This window comes from Pelodiscus sinensis, chromosome 4 (assembly GCF_049634645.1).
Source record: "Pelodiscus sinensis isolate JC-2024 chromosome 4, ASM4963464v1, whole genome shotgun sequence".
Taxonomy (NCBI): Eukaryota; Metazoa; Chordata; order Testudines; family Trionychidae; genus Pelodiscus; species Pelodiscus sinensis.
Window position 1 is genome coordinate 96562632 of NC_134714.1, and position 15906 is coordinate 96578537.

The 15906-nt window shown below is 44.3% G+C and overlaps 1 protein-coding gene across 7 annotated transcripts in view; it reads right to left on the reverse strand.

Moving 5' to 3' along the window:
• Positions 1–15906, reverse strand: part of DCDC1 (doublecortin domain containing 1) — a 604418-nt gene that overhangs the window by 292336 nt on the left and 296176 nt on the right. For all 7 annotated transcript variants that reach the window (XM_075927782.1, XM_075927784.1, XM_075927785.1 and 4 more), the window contains one exon: positions 8795–8896. In XM_075927782.1, the coding sequence (XP_075783897.1) occupies positions 8795–8896 (102 nt within the window). The remainder of the gene's footprint in view (positions 1–8794; positions 8897–15906) is intronic.

The following is a 15906-nucleotide window of genomic DNA, read 5'->3' on the forward strand; positions in this document are numbered from 1 at the left end:
TTAGTCTTTAAAGTGCTACATTGTCCTGCATTTTATGACACAATAAGTTTGTGTTCTGTCCAAGTTTGTCTTGTGTGTCTTAATTGTAATACGTATTGCAAATATTGTTGTGTGTAGGATATTGTTTTAATTAAAGGATAATTTGAGTAAAGCAGAAGCATTAATTTAAACCATCAAAATTAATAATTGGGCCCAATCAATTGGCAACTTTAAAATTCAGTGAAAGGATAATAGTTTGGAAATTGTTTAGGCTAGGAGAATGTTAACAATGTCTCCACAGGTGAACAAAAAAGGAACTGGAAAGAAGCAAGGAGTGCAGCACGTGAACAGAAGGACTGGGAGTGGGGTACCAGCCCTCTCCCCCACCGGATTGGTTTTGCTTTAATGGCTACATAAATGAAATATTTAGCTTCTGCAAATTTGCACACCAACCATAAAAGTGGTTTGGCCAGAGATAATAAGAAATCTATAAGTAACAACACGGGCAAGTGGGACATCAGCATATTTAAGTAAAGATGCCCACAACAATGAGGAAGCTAGTAACCTCACCATTGCAATAACAGCTACTTGCCCTGCTACTCATTGGTGCCTGATGCCTTAAAAGGCCTCAAGAATTATGGAATTGCATAGGTTCCTATTAACAATTAAACATCTGTGAACCATGCTTGGTCCTATAAGAGAAACAGTGACTGTAGTCAATGTAACCTCTTTCAAGTCACATACATAGAACAAATACACACTAATAGCAATGGGGAATACACGGCCTTGGGCCTCCCCTCATTCACACATAATTATTTTGTTTATTGTAACAACATGAGATTCTGAGTGGCATGGCGGAAGTAAGTACCTAGAGGAGGGTTTACTGGCCCTGCAGGCAAAGATCGAGGAGTTGGTGGCCAATGCCCAAAGATATGTCGGGGCTGGCTGTCTGAGGTTCACACAGATAGGGAAACACCGTGGACCATGCCAAACACCTACCTCTGCAGCACTCAACCAGGCAGTAGAGGTCAAACCTATAATCATGGGCAGCGCCAGTAAGGTGATGAAATATCTTAAAGATGGATTTAAATAGTGTTTGCCAAATTATGTGGGAAGTTTCGATTATAACATTTATAACAGTGCTGGTGCTGTACTCGTACTTCCAGAGTAAATTAAAACCCCTTAAATTGTTGTATTTAACTTGGTAGGTTAAGGAAAACCCCAAAGTCAAGAGAAAGGAACTATAGGAGTAAACTGAGGCAGTCCATGGTATCTTGCTAAGAACTGACAACTCAAACCTGAAAGTATTAGGCCAGCTTGGGAAGTAAAACAGTTCAACAGTGACTGTGACCCTGGTTCCCCTGGCAACCACATTCCAAAAGGGCCTCACTTTGATAAGCCTGGTACCAAACAACCAAACAACCACGCAGGATTGTTTTTATGGTTTGCTTTATTCCTAGGAAATAACCTTGGTTCCAAAGGAGCTAGCTGGCTTTTAGCTCAGAGAATAGAGACTCGTATGTCCATCAGCAAAAGACTGCTCTAGAAAGACCTTTACCAAGTTTTGCTAACCACCAACACCGCTATGAAGTGCCAAGAACTGACTGTTGGCCAATGCTTCTCACTGCAAAAAGATCCCTCCATCTCGAATTGATCCTACCCCAATTGCTGATAAGCCTCTCTCTTCTGGTCCTGCTTTCCTACCTGCTGGACACCAGAAGAACCAAAATATTACAGGGTGATGTGCTGGTAACCTCTCCCCTGCATGATGCTGAACCACGACTGTTTCAAGAAAAAAAAAGAGGAAAAGTCCGCTCCTCTGACACCGCCAAAGCCCAAAGATTTCTGACTACAAAAGGACATTAAGAACTGACCTTGGTGAAAGAAGCGAAGTATTGTATATTGCCAAGGAGAAACTTGTGGGAGTGGTTTGGGTTTCTCTCTTTGATCTGGACTCTGTGCTTATGGACAGGTACCATCAGCATGTACCTGCCCTCCCTAATTTGGTTACTAATTATGATATGTTGTATGATGTTACTAAAATTATAAAACAGCCCCATCATAGAATTATATTGGGGACATTAATGATTATATTGCTTTTGCTTATTAAAAGTTTCATATTTGATTGTTGTTGTAAAAGATGTAGTAATAGAAATAGATTTAATGTTTGTACTAATTATGTAATGTTTAATGAAAATAAAGGTTTAGAAAGGTAGTTGTGCTGTAAGCACAAAAGGGGGGATTGTGGAGGCAGGAAAAGGGAATAAGGGAATTTGTGTGCAGCCATCTTGGTCTTGTTAACAAGAGAGCAAGAGTCAGGCTAAGTCTGTGGCCTGACAACGCGAGATCTGTAATTAGACGCTGCCTTTGCCTCTTGCCTCCATACGGAGATAAGGATAGAATGCTGACTCTGGCAGGGACCTTGAGATAAGGAGCATCTGGATGGAACTAAATAACTGTTAGCCATTGGTGTTTGTAATGGGAAGGAGACTAATTGTTATTGTTATTATATTTAATAGACAGTATATAAACTGCTTCATAATTGCTTGTATTCGAAGATCTGCCTCGGGGGGGGGGGGGCTTCCCCCCTGTCCGAACCTGTTTTTCCCTTGCTGCAGCTCGTAATAAAACTGCCTCTGGCTACTTGTTGCTTACAAACTCAGAATGAGGACTATGTTTTCTTCCACAATAGGAAGCCTAGTCCGAACTACCTAGTCCGTGCCGCGTGTAGCCGCGCGGCATGGAGTCTGCACTAGCGGACATTTAAAAATGGCGGCGCCCAGCAAGATGCAAATGAAGCCCGGGAAATTCAAATCCCAGGCTTCATTTGCAACTCCAGTTGCCTACATTATCACCCTAGTTCAAACTAGGGTGGTAGTGTAGACATACCCCTACTGTGCTCCTATACTGTAGTATTGGTAACATTACTATCATACAAAGCAGTTTGTTTTATGCGTTAAATTATCTCTCTTTAACTTCAGGCATAGAATCTTGGTTCAGAATCTCATGGTTGTGCCTAGCTGGGACCACTGTCCTCAGAAAAACAAAAAACAGGACTATGTAGCACTTTAAAGACTAACAAGATGGTTTATTAGGTGATGAGCTTTCGTGGGCCAGACCCACTTCCTCAGATCAAACAGTGGAAGAAAATTGGCACAACCATATATACCAAAGAATACAATCACAAAAATGAACACATATGAAAAGGACAAATAAAATTTTGTTCACTTTCAGTCCTTTAGGTACGATGTCCATCTTTTTGCACTTGGATAAAAAGATGATGTCTGTCTGTATCTGTGCAAGTTGTTTTCATATGGTTGATGGATTTCCATTCCAAACGGCTAAATGTAATGCCTTGCATGTAGAATAGTAATAGATATGTAGCCATGTTAGTCTGGTCAGAAAAGTGTGACATAAAGGGAAATGTATGGTCAAAGGGACTGTTTGTTCAAAGAACACTGCATTTTTAATATCTAGACCAAACATTCATGGGGATAAGCCAGTGGGCTATGGCCAGTAGTGTTGCCAGACTAGGGGAAGGAGAGAGCGGAGTCCCTGGCGGCAGGGCCAGCTTTAGGAAGTGCGGGGCCTGATTCGCGGGGGTGGCATCACGCATGTGCTGTGCGCCTGGGGTGGCACCATGCATGCACCGCACGCCCGGGGTGGCACCGTGCATGCGCCGTGCACCCCGGGCCAGGGGCGTGCATGTACCGCACTTCCGGGGACAGGGTCTGCGTGCCTGGGAGCAGGGCCCTCTTAGGCATGTGGCCCCCTTCTTAGGCACGGGGCCCGATTTGGGAGAATTGAGGGAATTGGCCTAAAGCCAGCCCGGCCTGGCGGTAGCAGAGCCACTGGGTGGAGCACAGAAAGCCAAGCACCAGTAGGACTGCTGAGGGGAGCACGGAGCCCCAGGCAGCAGAGACAATGGGGAGAGAGTGGAGCCCCTGGCTACCAGGGGGAGCACAGAGCCCTGGGAAGCAGCGAAGCCACTGGAGGGAGAGCAGAGCCTTGGATGACGGCAGGGCTGTTGGGAAGAGAACGGAGCCCCCGGAAGAGTGGAGCTCCAGGCGGCAGCAGAGCCCCCAGTCACTGTGGGGATAGTGGCGCCTCAGCGGAGTTAAATCAAAGGAGGCTGTGAAGAAGGAAACCAACAAGAAATGAAAAAAAAGGAAAAGAAAAGCCTCCTTGAAGAAACCATCCGTAACTAGGTTGACAAGTTTAACTTTCCTGGGCTGAACCTGGGATCAGAGGTGATCCCAAATCTGTGATGCTGGAAAGAAAGGAGGGCTTGAGTGTGAGGCAAGAGGCTGCCCAAATACCTCAGTAAAAACTGACAGATTGGCTGGCTTGAAGGATGGGCATATGCACGTGTGCATATGCACACGCAGGATTCTGGGTGAAGCCAAGTAGAAATAAATGTTTGTACACCCATGAAGAGAGCTTGGGTAATAAAATGGAGGAACTAGAACTACTGGTGAAGAAAGTTAAATCAGATTATAGGGATAAAAGAAACATGGATGAATAGCAGTTATGGGAGTATAGGTAATGAAGGTTATTTCTCTTACGGAAAGAAGGTAAAGGTTGTGCAGTAGAATTAAATGGTAATGATGAGATAAACTTTAAAGAAATTAGAAGTGAAGGCATGGATAAAAACAGAATCTATTTGGCTCAAAATAACTCTGGGTAAGAAAGCTACCAGAGGTTTCCCTGGGACAGTGTGTGGGATGTTCTACAGACCCCCAGGATCCAATTTGAACATTGATAGAGACATTTTTAATGAAATAAATACTGCTGAGAATTGTGTGATTATGGGAGACTTTAAATTCCCAGATATTGACTGGAGGACAAGTGCCGTTAATAATAGGGCCCAGATTTTCTTGGATGTGACAGCTGATAGATTTCTTTATTAAATTGTCAACAATCCAACAAGAGTTGACGCCACCTTAAATATGCTATTGGTGAGTAGTGACAAGCTGATCACTGCCAATTTGGTATAAATTAAATGGAAGGATAAACAATAGATCTGTAACTAGGGTCTTTGAATTCAAAAGGGCAGACTTTCAAAAATAAATTTAATCTAGTTAGGGAAGAGGACTGGACTAAAGAACTTAAAGGATCTGAATGTAGAGGTGGTTTGGAATTGCTTTATTAAAATTACAGAAAAGTATCTGAAGTCTATATCCCAAACAAAGGGAAAAAATTGTAGGGAAGGGTTGCAAACCAGACTGGATGTGCAAGTATCTCAAGATAATTAAAAGAAAGCAAAAATCTTACAAAGAAGAGAAGATGGGATGGATCATGAAGGAAAGCTACTTCTTAAAGGTCAAAAAGTTTAGGGGAAAAGTGAGAACTGGCAAAAGCCAAGCAGAGTTGGATTTTACAAAAGGAATTAAAGCCAATAGGAACAAATGCTATAGCCATATGGATAAAAATCAAACAAGGAAAGAAAAAGCTGGGAAACTGCCTGCATTGGCACGTAACTGCTAGTAGCAAATATCCCCAAAGGCTAGTAATGGGACATTAGATGGTGAAGTTTAAGTTACCACAGATAATTCTTTCCTAGGTGTTTGGATGCTAGGTCTTGTCAAAATGTGCAGGGTCAAACAGTCCACCGTATTTGGGATCGTGAAGGAATTTTCTCCCAAATGAGATTGGTAGAGATCTTGTGGGATTTATTTATTTATTTTTGCCTTCCTCAGTAGCATGGGGCACAGATCAACTGCAGGTTTAAACTAGAGTAAATGATTAATTTTTTGCAACCTGAAGTTATAAATCCTGATTTGAGGACTTCAGTAAATCTACCAGAGGTTATGGGTCTATTAAAGGACAGGATGGGTTGTGTGGCCTGCAGTATGCAGGAGTTCCAACTAGATAATCATAATGGTCATGCTAGGTAGTCATGATGCATGCAGAGAGTCTGTTTTTCCCAGGCAAAGATATAAGTTAGCTGAGCTGAGGCAAACCTACAAAAGCCAACAATGAGAAATGAAGGTGTAAGAAAGACTTAGGGTTAGAGGCCTTTTATTTATTTTTTACTGTATGATTTTTATTTTTGAAGGAAGGAATACAATTCAATAAATAACGCTTTGTTTTGAAGGCACTCTTTTTCAACCTCTTTAATCCATTTGCTAAGCAAAGGTACCAGCTGTGGCTGGACACATGGCATTAATATAGTTGAAACCAGAGTGACTGGATCATGTCATACTACATATTGCTGACAAAAACTGGTTGAGCAATAAAGAGTGACAAGTCACTTTACAGAGCAATATGGATCATTTGATAATCTGAGCTCATTTGAAAAGTATGCTCTTTAAGACCTATGAACAAAGAAAAAAGGTCATCATAAAGGATGGAGGATGAAACTTGGAAACGTAGGAGTCTTGGTGGATAACCAGTTGCACATGAGCTGTTAGTGGGATGATCTGGTTCAGAGCTAATGTGACCCCTAGATACAGAAGCAGAGGAATGTCAAAGAGTAGACAGGTGACAGTATCTAAGTGTAGGGCACTAGTGAGACAATATTGCATCTAGTTGTGGTATCCACACTTCAGAAAGGGTTTAAAAAATCTCAAAGAATGATTCAAGGTTTTGAAAAATCTGCCATAGTGAGAGCCTAAAGGAGCTCTATTTAATTTTCCCAAGAGAAGATTAATAGCTGATTTGATCATAGTAGACTGACATGTGGAAAGGATTTTTTATATTAAAAGGCTCTTTAATCTATCTATACAATAGAACAATATGCAATGTTTTTGGAAGCTGAAGTTTGGCAAATTCAGTCTAGAAATAAGGCACATTTTAAAGTATGGGCAATTAACTAGTTAAACAATTTACCTAATAATATGATGGATTCTCTGTCACTTGATATCTTCAGATCAATGAATGCCCTTTTCAAAGATACGTTGTAGCTCAGTCAGAAGCTATGGGTTTGAAGTAAGAAATAATGGATGCCCTATTCCAGCATCTCTGTAACCCTCGTTCGTGTCAGAATAGCGCTTTTTTTCTAAATTTGGCACTGTGTAGACAGCACCAAATTTCAAAATAAGCTATTTCAAAATTACCTCAAAATAAGCTATGCAATTTGTAGTGCAAATTGCGTGACTTATTTCAAGTTAAGGGTGGAGGGCAGAGAGGAGACATAATAGCCATTTTCAAATCCATGAAAGGTTGTTACAAGGAGGAGGGAGAAAAATATTCTTCTTTATCTTTAATAATAGGACAAGAAGCAGTGGGCTTCAACTGCACCAAGGGGCTACATCTAGACTGGCCCCTAATTCCGGAAAAGTCATGCAAAGCAGGTAAGTCAGAATAGGGAAATCCGCGGGGGATTTAAATATCCCCCGCGGGATTTAAATAAACATGTCTGCCGCTTTTTTTCCGGCTTGGGGAATAGCCGGAAAAAAGCATCTAGACTGGCGCGATCCTCCGGAATAAAGCCCTTGAAAGTAGGAATAAGAGATCCTCCAGAAAAGGGCTTTATTCCGGAGGATCGCGCCAGTCTAGACGCTTTTTTCCGGCTTTTCCCCAAGCCGGAAAAAAAGTGGCGGACATGTTTATTTAAATCCCACGGGGGATATTTAAATCCCCCGCGGATTTCCCTATTCTGACTTACCTGCTTCGCATGACTTTTCCGGAATTAGGGGCCAGTCTACACATAGCCAGGGAGTTTTAATTTGGGCATTAGGAAAATGTCAGGGAGGTTAAGCATTGGAATAATTAGCCTAGGGAGGCTGTGGAATCTCCATTACTGGAGATTTAAGAGCAGGTTAGATGAACACTTGTCACTAAATAATACAGGATGAACCTCCCTGGTCAGGTACCTTTGGGACTTGACCGGTCCCAAAGGAGGGAATTTGCTGGACCAGGGGGGGTCCCCTGCCACTGCCCCTCAGTCCTACATCCCTCTCTGCCATGGGCTTATTCTGTCCCAATCAGGCTGCCTGTTGACATTCCTCAGCCCCACTCCAACCACAGCTGAGCTGCCCTGTGCTGGCCTCGCTGCCTGCTGAACTATTGCAGCCCTAACCCTACTTCAGAGTGGCATGTGGCTTCAGCCCCACTACCACAGCCCTGGCACTGATGCCGGCTGCTGCAGCCCTGGCTAGGCTGTCCCTGCAGGATTGCAGCAGCCCCAATCCCATGTCACCCAAGCAACCTGCAGTTCCAGGTCCACTGCTGGGTGGCATGAATCCACTTGTGGGCTGCAGTGGCCGGGCCAGGCTGCCTCTACCAGGCTGCACCAGTCCTGCTGCTGACTGGACTGCCATGGCTCAGCCCTACTACCATCAGCCCTCTCGGTTCCCAGATACTAGCTTTCTCGCTCTGGGAATGTTCGGGAATGTTCATGGTCCTTCTGGACAACAGATGTTGCCAGACCAGAGAGTCCTGGGTTAGGAAGATGCATCCTGTATTTAGTCCCCTGCACTCATGGCAGGACTGGATCAGATGACTTCTTAATATCCCTTCCAGTCCTATGATATGCTTGGGTGTTATTGTCAGTCTGTGTCTGAGAGCTCTTCCTTCATGTAAGTACCATAATTGTATTTCAGAATTCAGAACTCAGAATGCTGAGTTCAGTCAGTATTATAGGTGGAAGTCTATAAATAACCATGTGGAAAGCATAAATCTGTGCTGTAGTCTGGGGTACACTGCTAAACCTCGGAGTCCATATACGGAGAAGATACTTAAGTTCTATGACATTGTCAATACTCAACCAAAACTACAAAAGTCCAACTTTTCTGAACAAAAGTCAAAACCTTTTAATTCTTAGTATTTAGATTGCTTAAAACTTCAAGAAAAACTGTGGATCTAAACTTACTCTCGCCATCATAATATTGGGTTGATTCCTACAATTATTCTCCATCTCTTTTTTGTTGATGTAAATTAGGATCTCCCCCGTGTCTTTTCCATTTTCATATACCTGCAAATAAGTAATTAAATTCAAGTTAATTGTGCTATAAAAATCAACAAGGCATTGGTGGTCACTGATTCTGTCCTTCACATCCTGGGTTACAGTAAAGAGAACTTTGGGATTGGGACATCAATTGCTGACACTAGAGACTGAAAACTGTGATATGATTACTTAAAAATTTAGTTTATATTTATGTAATGTACTGATATTCGGTCCAGAGAATTTGGGAAAAAATAATGGTGCTTCTTGCCTATATGTTGAAAAACTGGTTAACAACTTTGAGTAAAGTTTTCAAAAAAGTGTGTAAATGATAGGAGCCTTAGTCCTACTGAAAATGAATTGGATTGAGGCTTTTAAGTCACATAGGTAATTTTGCAAATGTTATCCTTTCTCTTTCAAATAGTAAGCTCCACAGCAAATATATTTTATAGGAAGAATTTCCCAGGCTGGTGCTTTAGTATAAAAACTGATGTAAAATGTAGACATCATCAAGATCAGAGTTTTCTCCACACCGAATTGTGTAACACAGGTACTTTATGAACATTGAAATCCAAAACATTTCAACTTGTCTTCCAAGAGAGGATGCTCCTATAAATGGGGTCAGTTATGGGTGGCTTTTGGCAATGCTGGAGAGATAAGTACAGAATATAGACAGCTATTTTAATTTTCAGAGAGAAGATTCACCTGACAGTCTACTGCTATCTTCTCATGTTTAAAAATTTAGAATTTTAGGTATATTAACATTGGGGAAAGAACTGAGTGAGGAAAAGACTTTATATGTGATTCAGGAACAGCTAAAATGAATGTCTAACAATCTGACAGTACATAATTTGGCTGTATTAGAACTACAGCTAAATGAATACCACAAAAAACATTCTACTAATATTCAAATTCTTTGTGTTCACATCCCCTTTGTGCTTATTTTCTATGAATAACTGAACAAATAAGTTTAGTGACAGATATATTAGAGAGAGCACATTTTAAATAAATATTAGAAAATGTTAAAATTGTATTCCAGAGTTCAGGTAACAGAAACATGGTTTACAATTGCTTACACTTGTTCAGTCAGGATATAGTATATGTATTACCTGGCCTGTCCAGTCAAAACTAACGGTTTTATGCACTATCTACAGACCATCAATTATCTGCAGAAATTATTTTGAAAATAAATTTTAAGAACAAAAAAAATGAGAGAATGATAAGTAAGTTGCAGACAATTCTTTCACTGTGTTGCTGTGTGTTCCACTATAAGGTACATGCAGCTAAATATAGACTACAGTCTTACAGTATACAGTGGAATGCACACCTGTCCCTGAACAAATGTCATTGTTTTTTATGTTCAAAAAGATAAAAAAACCAGACAATTCCTACAGGATGGCTCCACTCAAGTAGAATGCCATACCACTTCTGGTTGCTGGAGATACACAAAAGGAAACTCCATTCTTGAAGCAAGAAAAGGAGCAGAAGGAGGAAACTGTTTGCATAATTTAAGGTATTTCCTTTTGTCAAAAGACCCTTTCTGTATTCCTGGAATGTCTATGACACCACAAGAGTCTTTTAATTTTGCCTGTAACTCTGATACATCCAGAAAATAGGGTAGAAAACAGTGGAAACAATTGTATTGGAATAATATTTCAACTCTATTTCACAGGGATATTATTTTGTAATCTAATACAGAGGATTGAGAGTTATTTGGTGAGGATTATTGTTTCAGAAAATGTCTTGATAGTGGTCTGTCTAGGACTGAATAGAATGGGGAAAAAACCGAATGAAACTCAAAAACAGGAATGGGCAAGATACGGGCTGAGAGCTGGATCTGCCCCGCCTAGCCTTTGGATTTAGCCAATGGGAGCTGTGAGGATTGTGCTGGGGGTGGGAGGATCACACAAAGTCCCCCCCAACAGTGCACGGCACAGAAAGGCACAAGAACAGCCAGCCACTTTGAGTGGCCTGGGGATGGGGCAGGCAGGGAAACTGGCAGAAGGTCCTGCTGGATTGTTGGCCAGGAGCTGCCTAAGTAAGCGCCTCCCAGTCAGAGCCTGCATCTGGCACCCCGCCCCCTCGTGCATCGCAGTGCCCTACCGTATGGCACCACCCCCTCCTGTCCCAGGTTACCACTCAAACCATCTGCACCCCTCCCCCACCCCGGGTCAAAACTCCCTCAAAGACCCTGTACTCCTTCCCCAACCCTCCCCCAGGTCAGAATCCTCTCCTGCATCCATATAGGCTTCCTGAACCCTGTCCAGGTACATCCAATCCACTGTCCCACTGTCCCCTTCCTTCACCCAAGTCCCTTTTAGACTCCACACCCTTTCCTGCACCTGAATCCCCTAATCCAAGCTGCCTTCTGCGCCCACCCTCTATCCCAGACCCCACACTTCCACCATAGAGATATGTGGCCCTTGACCACTTAACCAAAATATTGTAGCGGCCCTCCATCAAAAAATTTTCCCATCTCCACTCTAGAGAGAAAAATAATTGTTTTTTTGTTGATTTCATGTTGCTTACTTTCCTCTATGACATTAATAGCTTTTTATAGCTGCAGTGCTGTCTCTTTCTCTCCCTCTTCATATTGGTAACAAAAGGGTAAATATAGTATTTCAGCTTTCTATATTCTGTGAGAAGAGTGGGAGCGATTTTATTCCACCTCACTTCACAAATTATAGTTACTACCCCAGTGCAGTTCCCCTCTTATATTTATGTTATATTTCACTAACATCACATATCTTCAAATGTAGTATACTGTATTGTAGATTGGAATAAAGTTTATACACACACAAAGTAGTAAAATAAGATGTAGTTAATAATGAAAGCAACTATAAAAGTGAAATAATAAAAAATAAAGTTAATAACCATGCCTACTTCATGATATACTCTCGTCCATTACCACTGGCTTTTCTTAGGTTGAGGAATAAGAGGAATACGCTATTGATGTTCCTTGTCTTACATTGTTAGAGTATCTGGAGGTGTGAGGCACAGTAGAATAAAGCAGCCCTACAGAACAGTATGATGTTAGTGCCAGCAGACAACCTGAGATAAATCAGTGATGCTGTTGGACAACATACAAGTTCCTTACTAGTTGTTGCCACCACCACTAAACAAACTGTTAAAAGTTCAGTTAAATTTCACAGTAGGTGTTACACTAAGTCACTGAGCAATACCTATTTCTATATTAGAGCTGAAGCAATTTCCTAGTAAAGTGCAGAGAAGTGCAGAGAGATATAATAACCCAAAGATAGGGAAAGAGATGAACCAGTGGTTTACTGTCCCTTTGTAAAACAAATACCAGACATCCTTTAAAAAAAATGGCTGAAGAAGGCTATTCAGGAAATTTAAAATAATCCACTTTTGAACCAGCTATAACCATATGTCACTACTACATCAATTCACAGGATGAATATCCACTTACAGTTTTGATATTGAGCTAACAGAAAGACCCTGTTAGCAACACAGAAAACAACATTTCTGCGTTCTCATAGCTCTCCATATCTCTTGTCTTTTCCCTTTTATCTGACAGCATTGGGAATGAATGTCAATTAGATAAAATTTAGTCATCCTCCAGTTAATTACATAAAATGTGACTATTTCATGTCTTAAATTTACTCAGGTAACGTTTGTTTTAGCTAATTTCATCTCTGTTTGGTATCCATATGTGCAAAAGAAAGCTGACATTTTAATAGACAGTTATGCCTCTCTAGGACTTCAATTCAGAAAAGTGTAAGAGCCCATGCTTAAATAGATCCCTTTTCAAGAGAGATTTTAAGCGTATGTTTAACCTTAAGCATGTGCTTTCGTTCCATTGATTCTAATTGAACTTCAGCACATGTTTAAAGTGAAGCATAAGCTTAAGTGCTCTTGCAAATAGGAATATTTAGCTGAACTGGGCCCTTTATATAAATCACAAAGCAACCCCGAAAGCAATAAATAGTCACCTACTCTGAGATTCAAATTAAGTTTGAAGTTTTAGAAGCTGTTATTAAAAAAAAACAAGCACAAATGAAGCCATTTCATATACATGTGACAAACCAACATGAAAGCTTCAAGTACTAGGAAAACTGCCATATACCACCTATGTCACTTTATGATCATCATTCAGGTTTTAATGCCTTAGGTGTGCTTAAAAATCTAACTTGGGGTAGAACAAAAGCTTCGGAGGGGTAGCTGAGTTAGTCTGTAACTAGAAAAACTTAAAAAACAACTAATAGTCTTGTAGCACCTTAGGATATGTCTACACTACCACCCTAGTTCGAACTAGGGGGGGTAATGTAGTCATACGGAGTTGCAAATGAAGCCCGGGATTTGAATTTCCCGGGCTTCATTTGCATAAAGCCGGCCGGCGCCATTTTTAAATGCTGGCTAGTTCGGACCCCGTGCCGCGTGTAGCCAATTTTTAAATGCTAGCTAGTTCGGATTAGGCTACACGCGACACGGGGTCCGAACTAGCCGGCATTTAAAAATGGCTCCAGCCAGCTTTATGCAAATGAAGCCCGGGAAATTCAAATCCCGGGCTTCATTTGCAACTCCGTATGACTACATTACCCCTAGTTCGAACTAGGGGGGTAGTGTAGACATACCCTTAGAGACTAACAAAACATGTAGATGGTATAATGAGTTTTCTTGGGCAGTGGGTTGTGCCCACGAAAGCTCATGATGCCATCTACATGTTTTGTTAGTCTCTAAGGGTATGTCTACACTACAAAGTTAATTTGAACTAACAGCCATTAGTTCGAATTAACTTTCATAGGCTCTACACATACAAACTGCTAGTTCGAACTTAATTCGAACTAGTGGAGCGCTTACTTCGAACTAGGTAAACCTCATTCTACGAGGACTAATGCCTAGTTCGAATTAAGTAGTTCGAATTAAGGGCTGTGTAGCCACTTAATTCAAACTAGTGGGAGGCTTGCCCTTCCCAGCTTGCCCAGGAAAACTCTTTTGCCCCCCTCCTGGCCCTGGAGCCCTTAAAGGGCCACAGTCTGGCTACACTGCTTGTGCCAGTTGCAAGCCTGCCAGCACCCAGCCAGCAGACCCTGCACCTGGCACGGGATGAGCCAGCCACCTGCTGCCACCCAGTCCTCCCCCTCTTCCCGGAACCAGGCTGGCGGCTCCCTGGAGCCTGCCCGGGGCTGCAAGAGGTGGGCGCCCGCCTGGTCAAGTGCGAAGATCGTGGACCTCATTGAGGTTTGGGGGGAAGCCTCCAATGTCCACGATGTCCGCACTAGCCACAGGAACGCAGTCGTCTACAGCCGCATGGCTAACAGCCTGGCCACCAGAGGCCACATGCGGACCCGGGAGCAGGTCCGCTGCAAAATTAAGGACCTGCGGCAGTCCTACTCCAGGGCCTGCCAGCCAGGGGCCAACCCAGAGACCTGCCCCCACTTTGAGGCCCTGGACTGCATCCTGGGGGCTCACGCTGTCCATGCCCCCCAGGTAGTGATCGACCCCAGGGCAGAGGGACCCGTCCCTGATACAGAGGAGGAGGAGGAGGATGCCGAAAGTCAGGAGCCTGCAGGGAGCCTCCCAGGACCCAAGACCCCCGAGGCACCCCACAGAGCACATCGGCTGTGTTGTCCGAGGCCGAGGAGGGCTCCGCATGTGAATGCCATCATGCTCCCCTTATGTGTACAGGGGGTTGGGGGGAGAGGGAGCCCAAGGACCGTGCGCCTGGGCCTTGCCCACCATGGAGCAGCAGCTGGGTGTGATGCAGGGGCCCTGGCCTTGCAGAGGGGGGCTGGGTTTCACCCACCTTGTCCCCAGGGAGAATTGACCACTGCTCTTGTTTCATCACAGCCGCAGCACCTTGGACTGCAGGGTGCACCACCTCACCTGCAACAGCCACCCGCACCCGGGCCAGCAGGCGCACCAGGAACCAGGAGGAATACCAGTGGCGGCACCTGCGGCTCCTGGAGCACCTGATCCTCATCCAGGAACACTGGGACCGGGAGGACCTGCGGCTGCGGCTGTGGCAGCAGAGCTTGGAGGTGCTGGAGGAGCAGAGCCGTGCCCTCAGAGGTCACCTCCAGACCCTGGTGGACAGGTTCCTGCCTCCTCCTGCTCCAACCCCTGCGGATGCCCCAGCTCTTGCTGCTCCTCCCATCCCTGCTCCCCCTCCCGCTTCCTCCGCACCTCCTGCCCTGCCCTCCACACCCACTCCCCCCGACACCCCCACACCTGCAGTGCTGCGAGACGGGAGAGCCAGCAGGACCCCCAAGCCTGAGCTTTCCCTTCCCTTCCTCCCCTTCCACCCTTTTCCAGCTCCCTCCTCCCAGGTTTCCCCCTCCCCTCTCCCACCCTCACTCCTTTCTCCCCCCAACCCAGTTATGTAAAATAAAAAGAGATTTTGGTTGTCAAAACAGGTGTCTTTATTTGACATTAGGAAGGGGAGTTAGAAAGGGGGAAGGGGAAGGGGGGAAGGGTGGAAAAAGGTCCCAGTGGGGCATGCAGGGAGAGTTCAGTCCTCCTCCTCCACCTGGAAGCTCTCCCGCAGGGCTTCCCAGATGCGGACGGCCCCCTGCTGGGCTTCCCAGACAGCGGCACTGTGGGGCTGAGCATAGTGGCCATCCAGGCTGGCAGGAAAGCCTCCCCCTTTTGCTCGCACAAATGGTGCTGCACACAACATGCTGCCACCACGGGAGGGATATTGCGCTTGGCCAGGTCGAGGCAGGTGAGGAGGCACCTAAATCGTGCTTTCAATCGTCCGAAAGCCCCCTCCACCACTATGCGGGCCCTGGTGAGCCTGGCATTGAAGGCTTGGCGGGAGGGGTTGAGGTGCCCCGTGTACGGCTTCATGAGCCAGGGCTGTAGGGGATAGGACGCATCCCCCACCAGGCACACGGGCATGTCCACGTCCCCGACCCTGATGTGGCGGTCGGGGAAGAAGGTCCCAGCCTGCAGCCTCGGGCACACAGAGGAGTTCCGGAACACCAGTGTGTCGTGTGCTTTGCTGGACCAGCCCACATTAATGTCCATGAACTGGCCCCGGTGGTCACACACGGCCTGTAGGAGCACAGAGAAGTGTC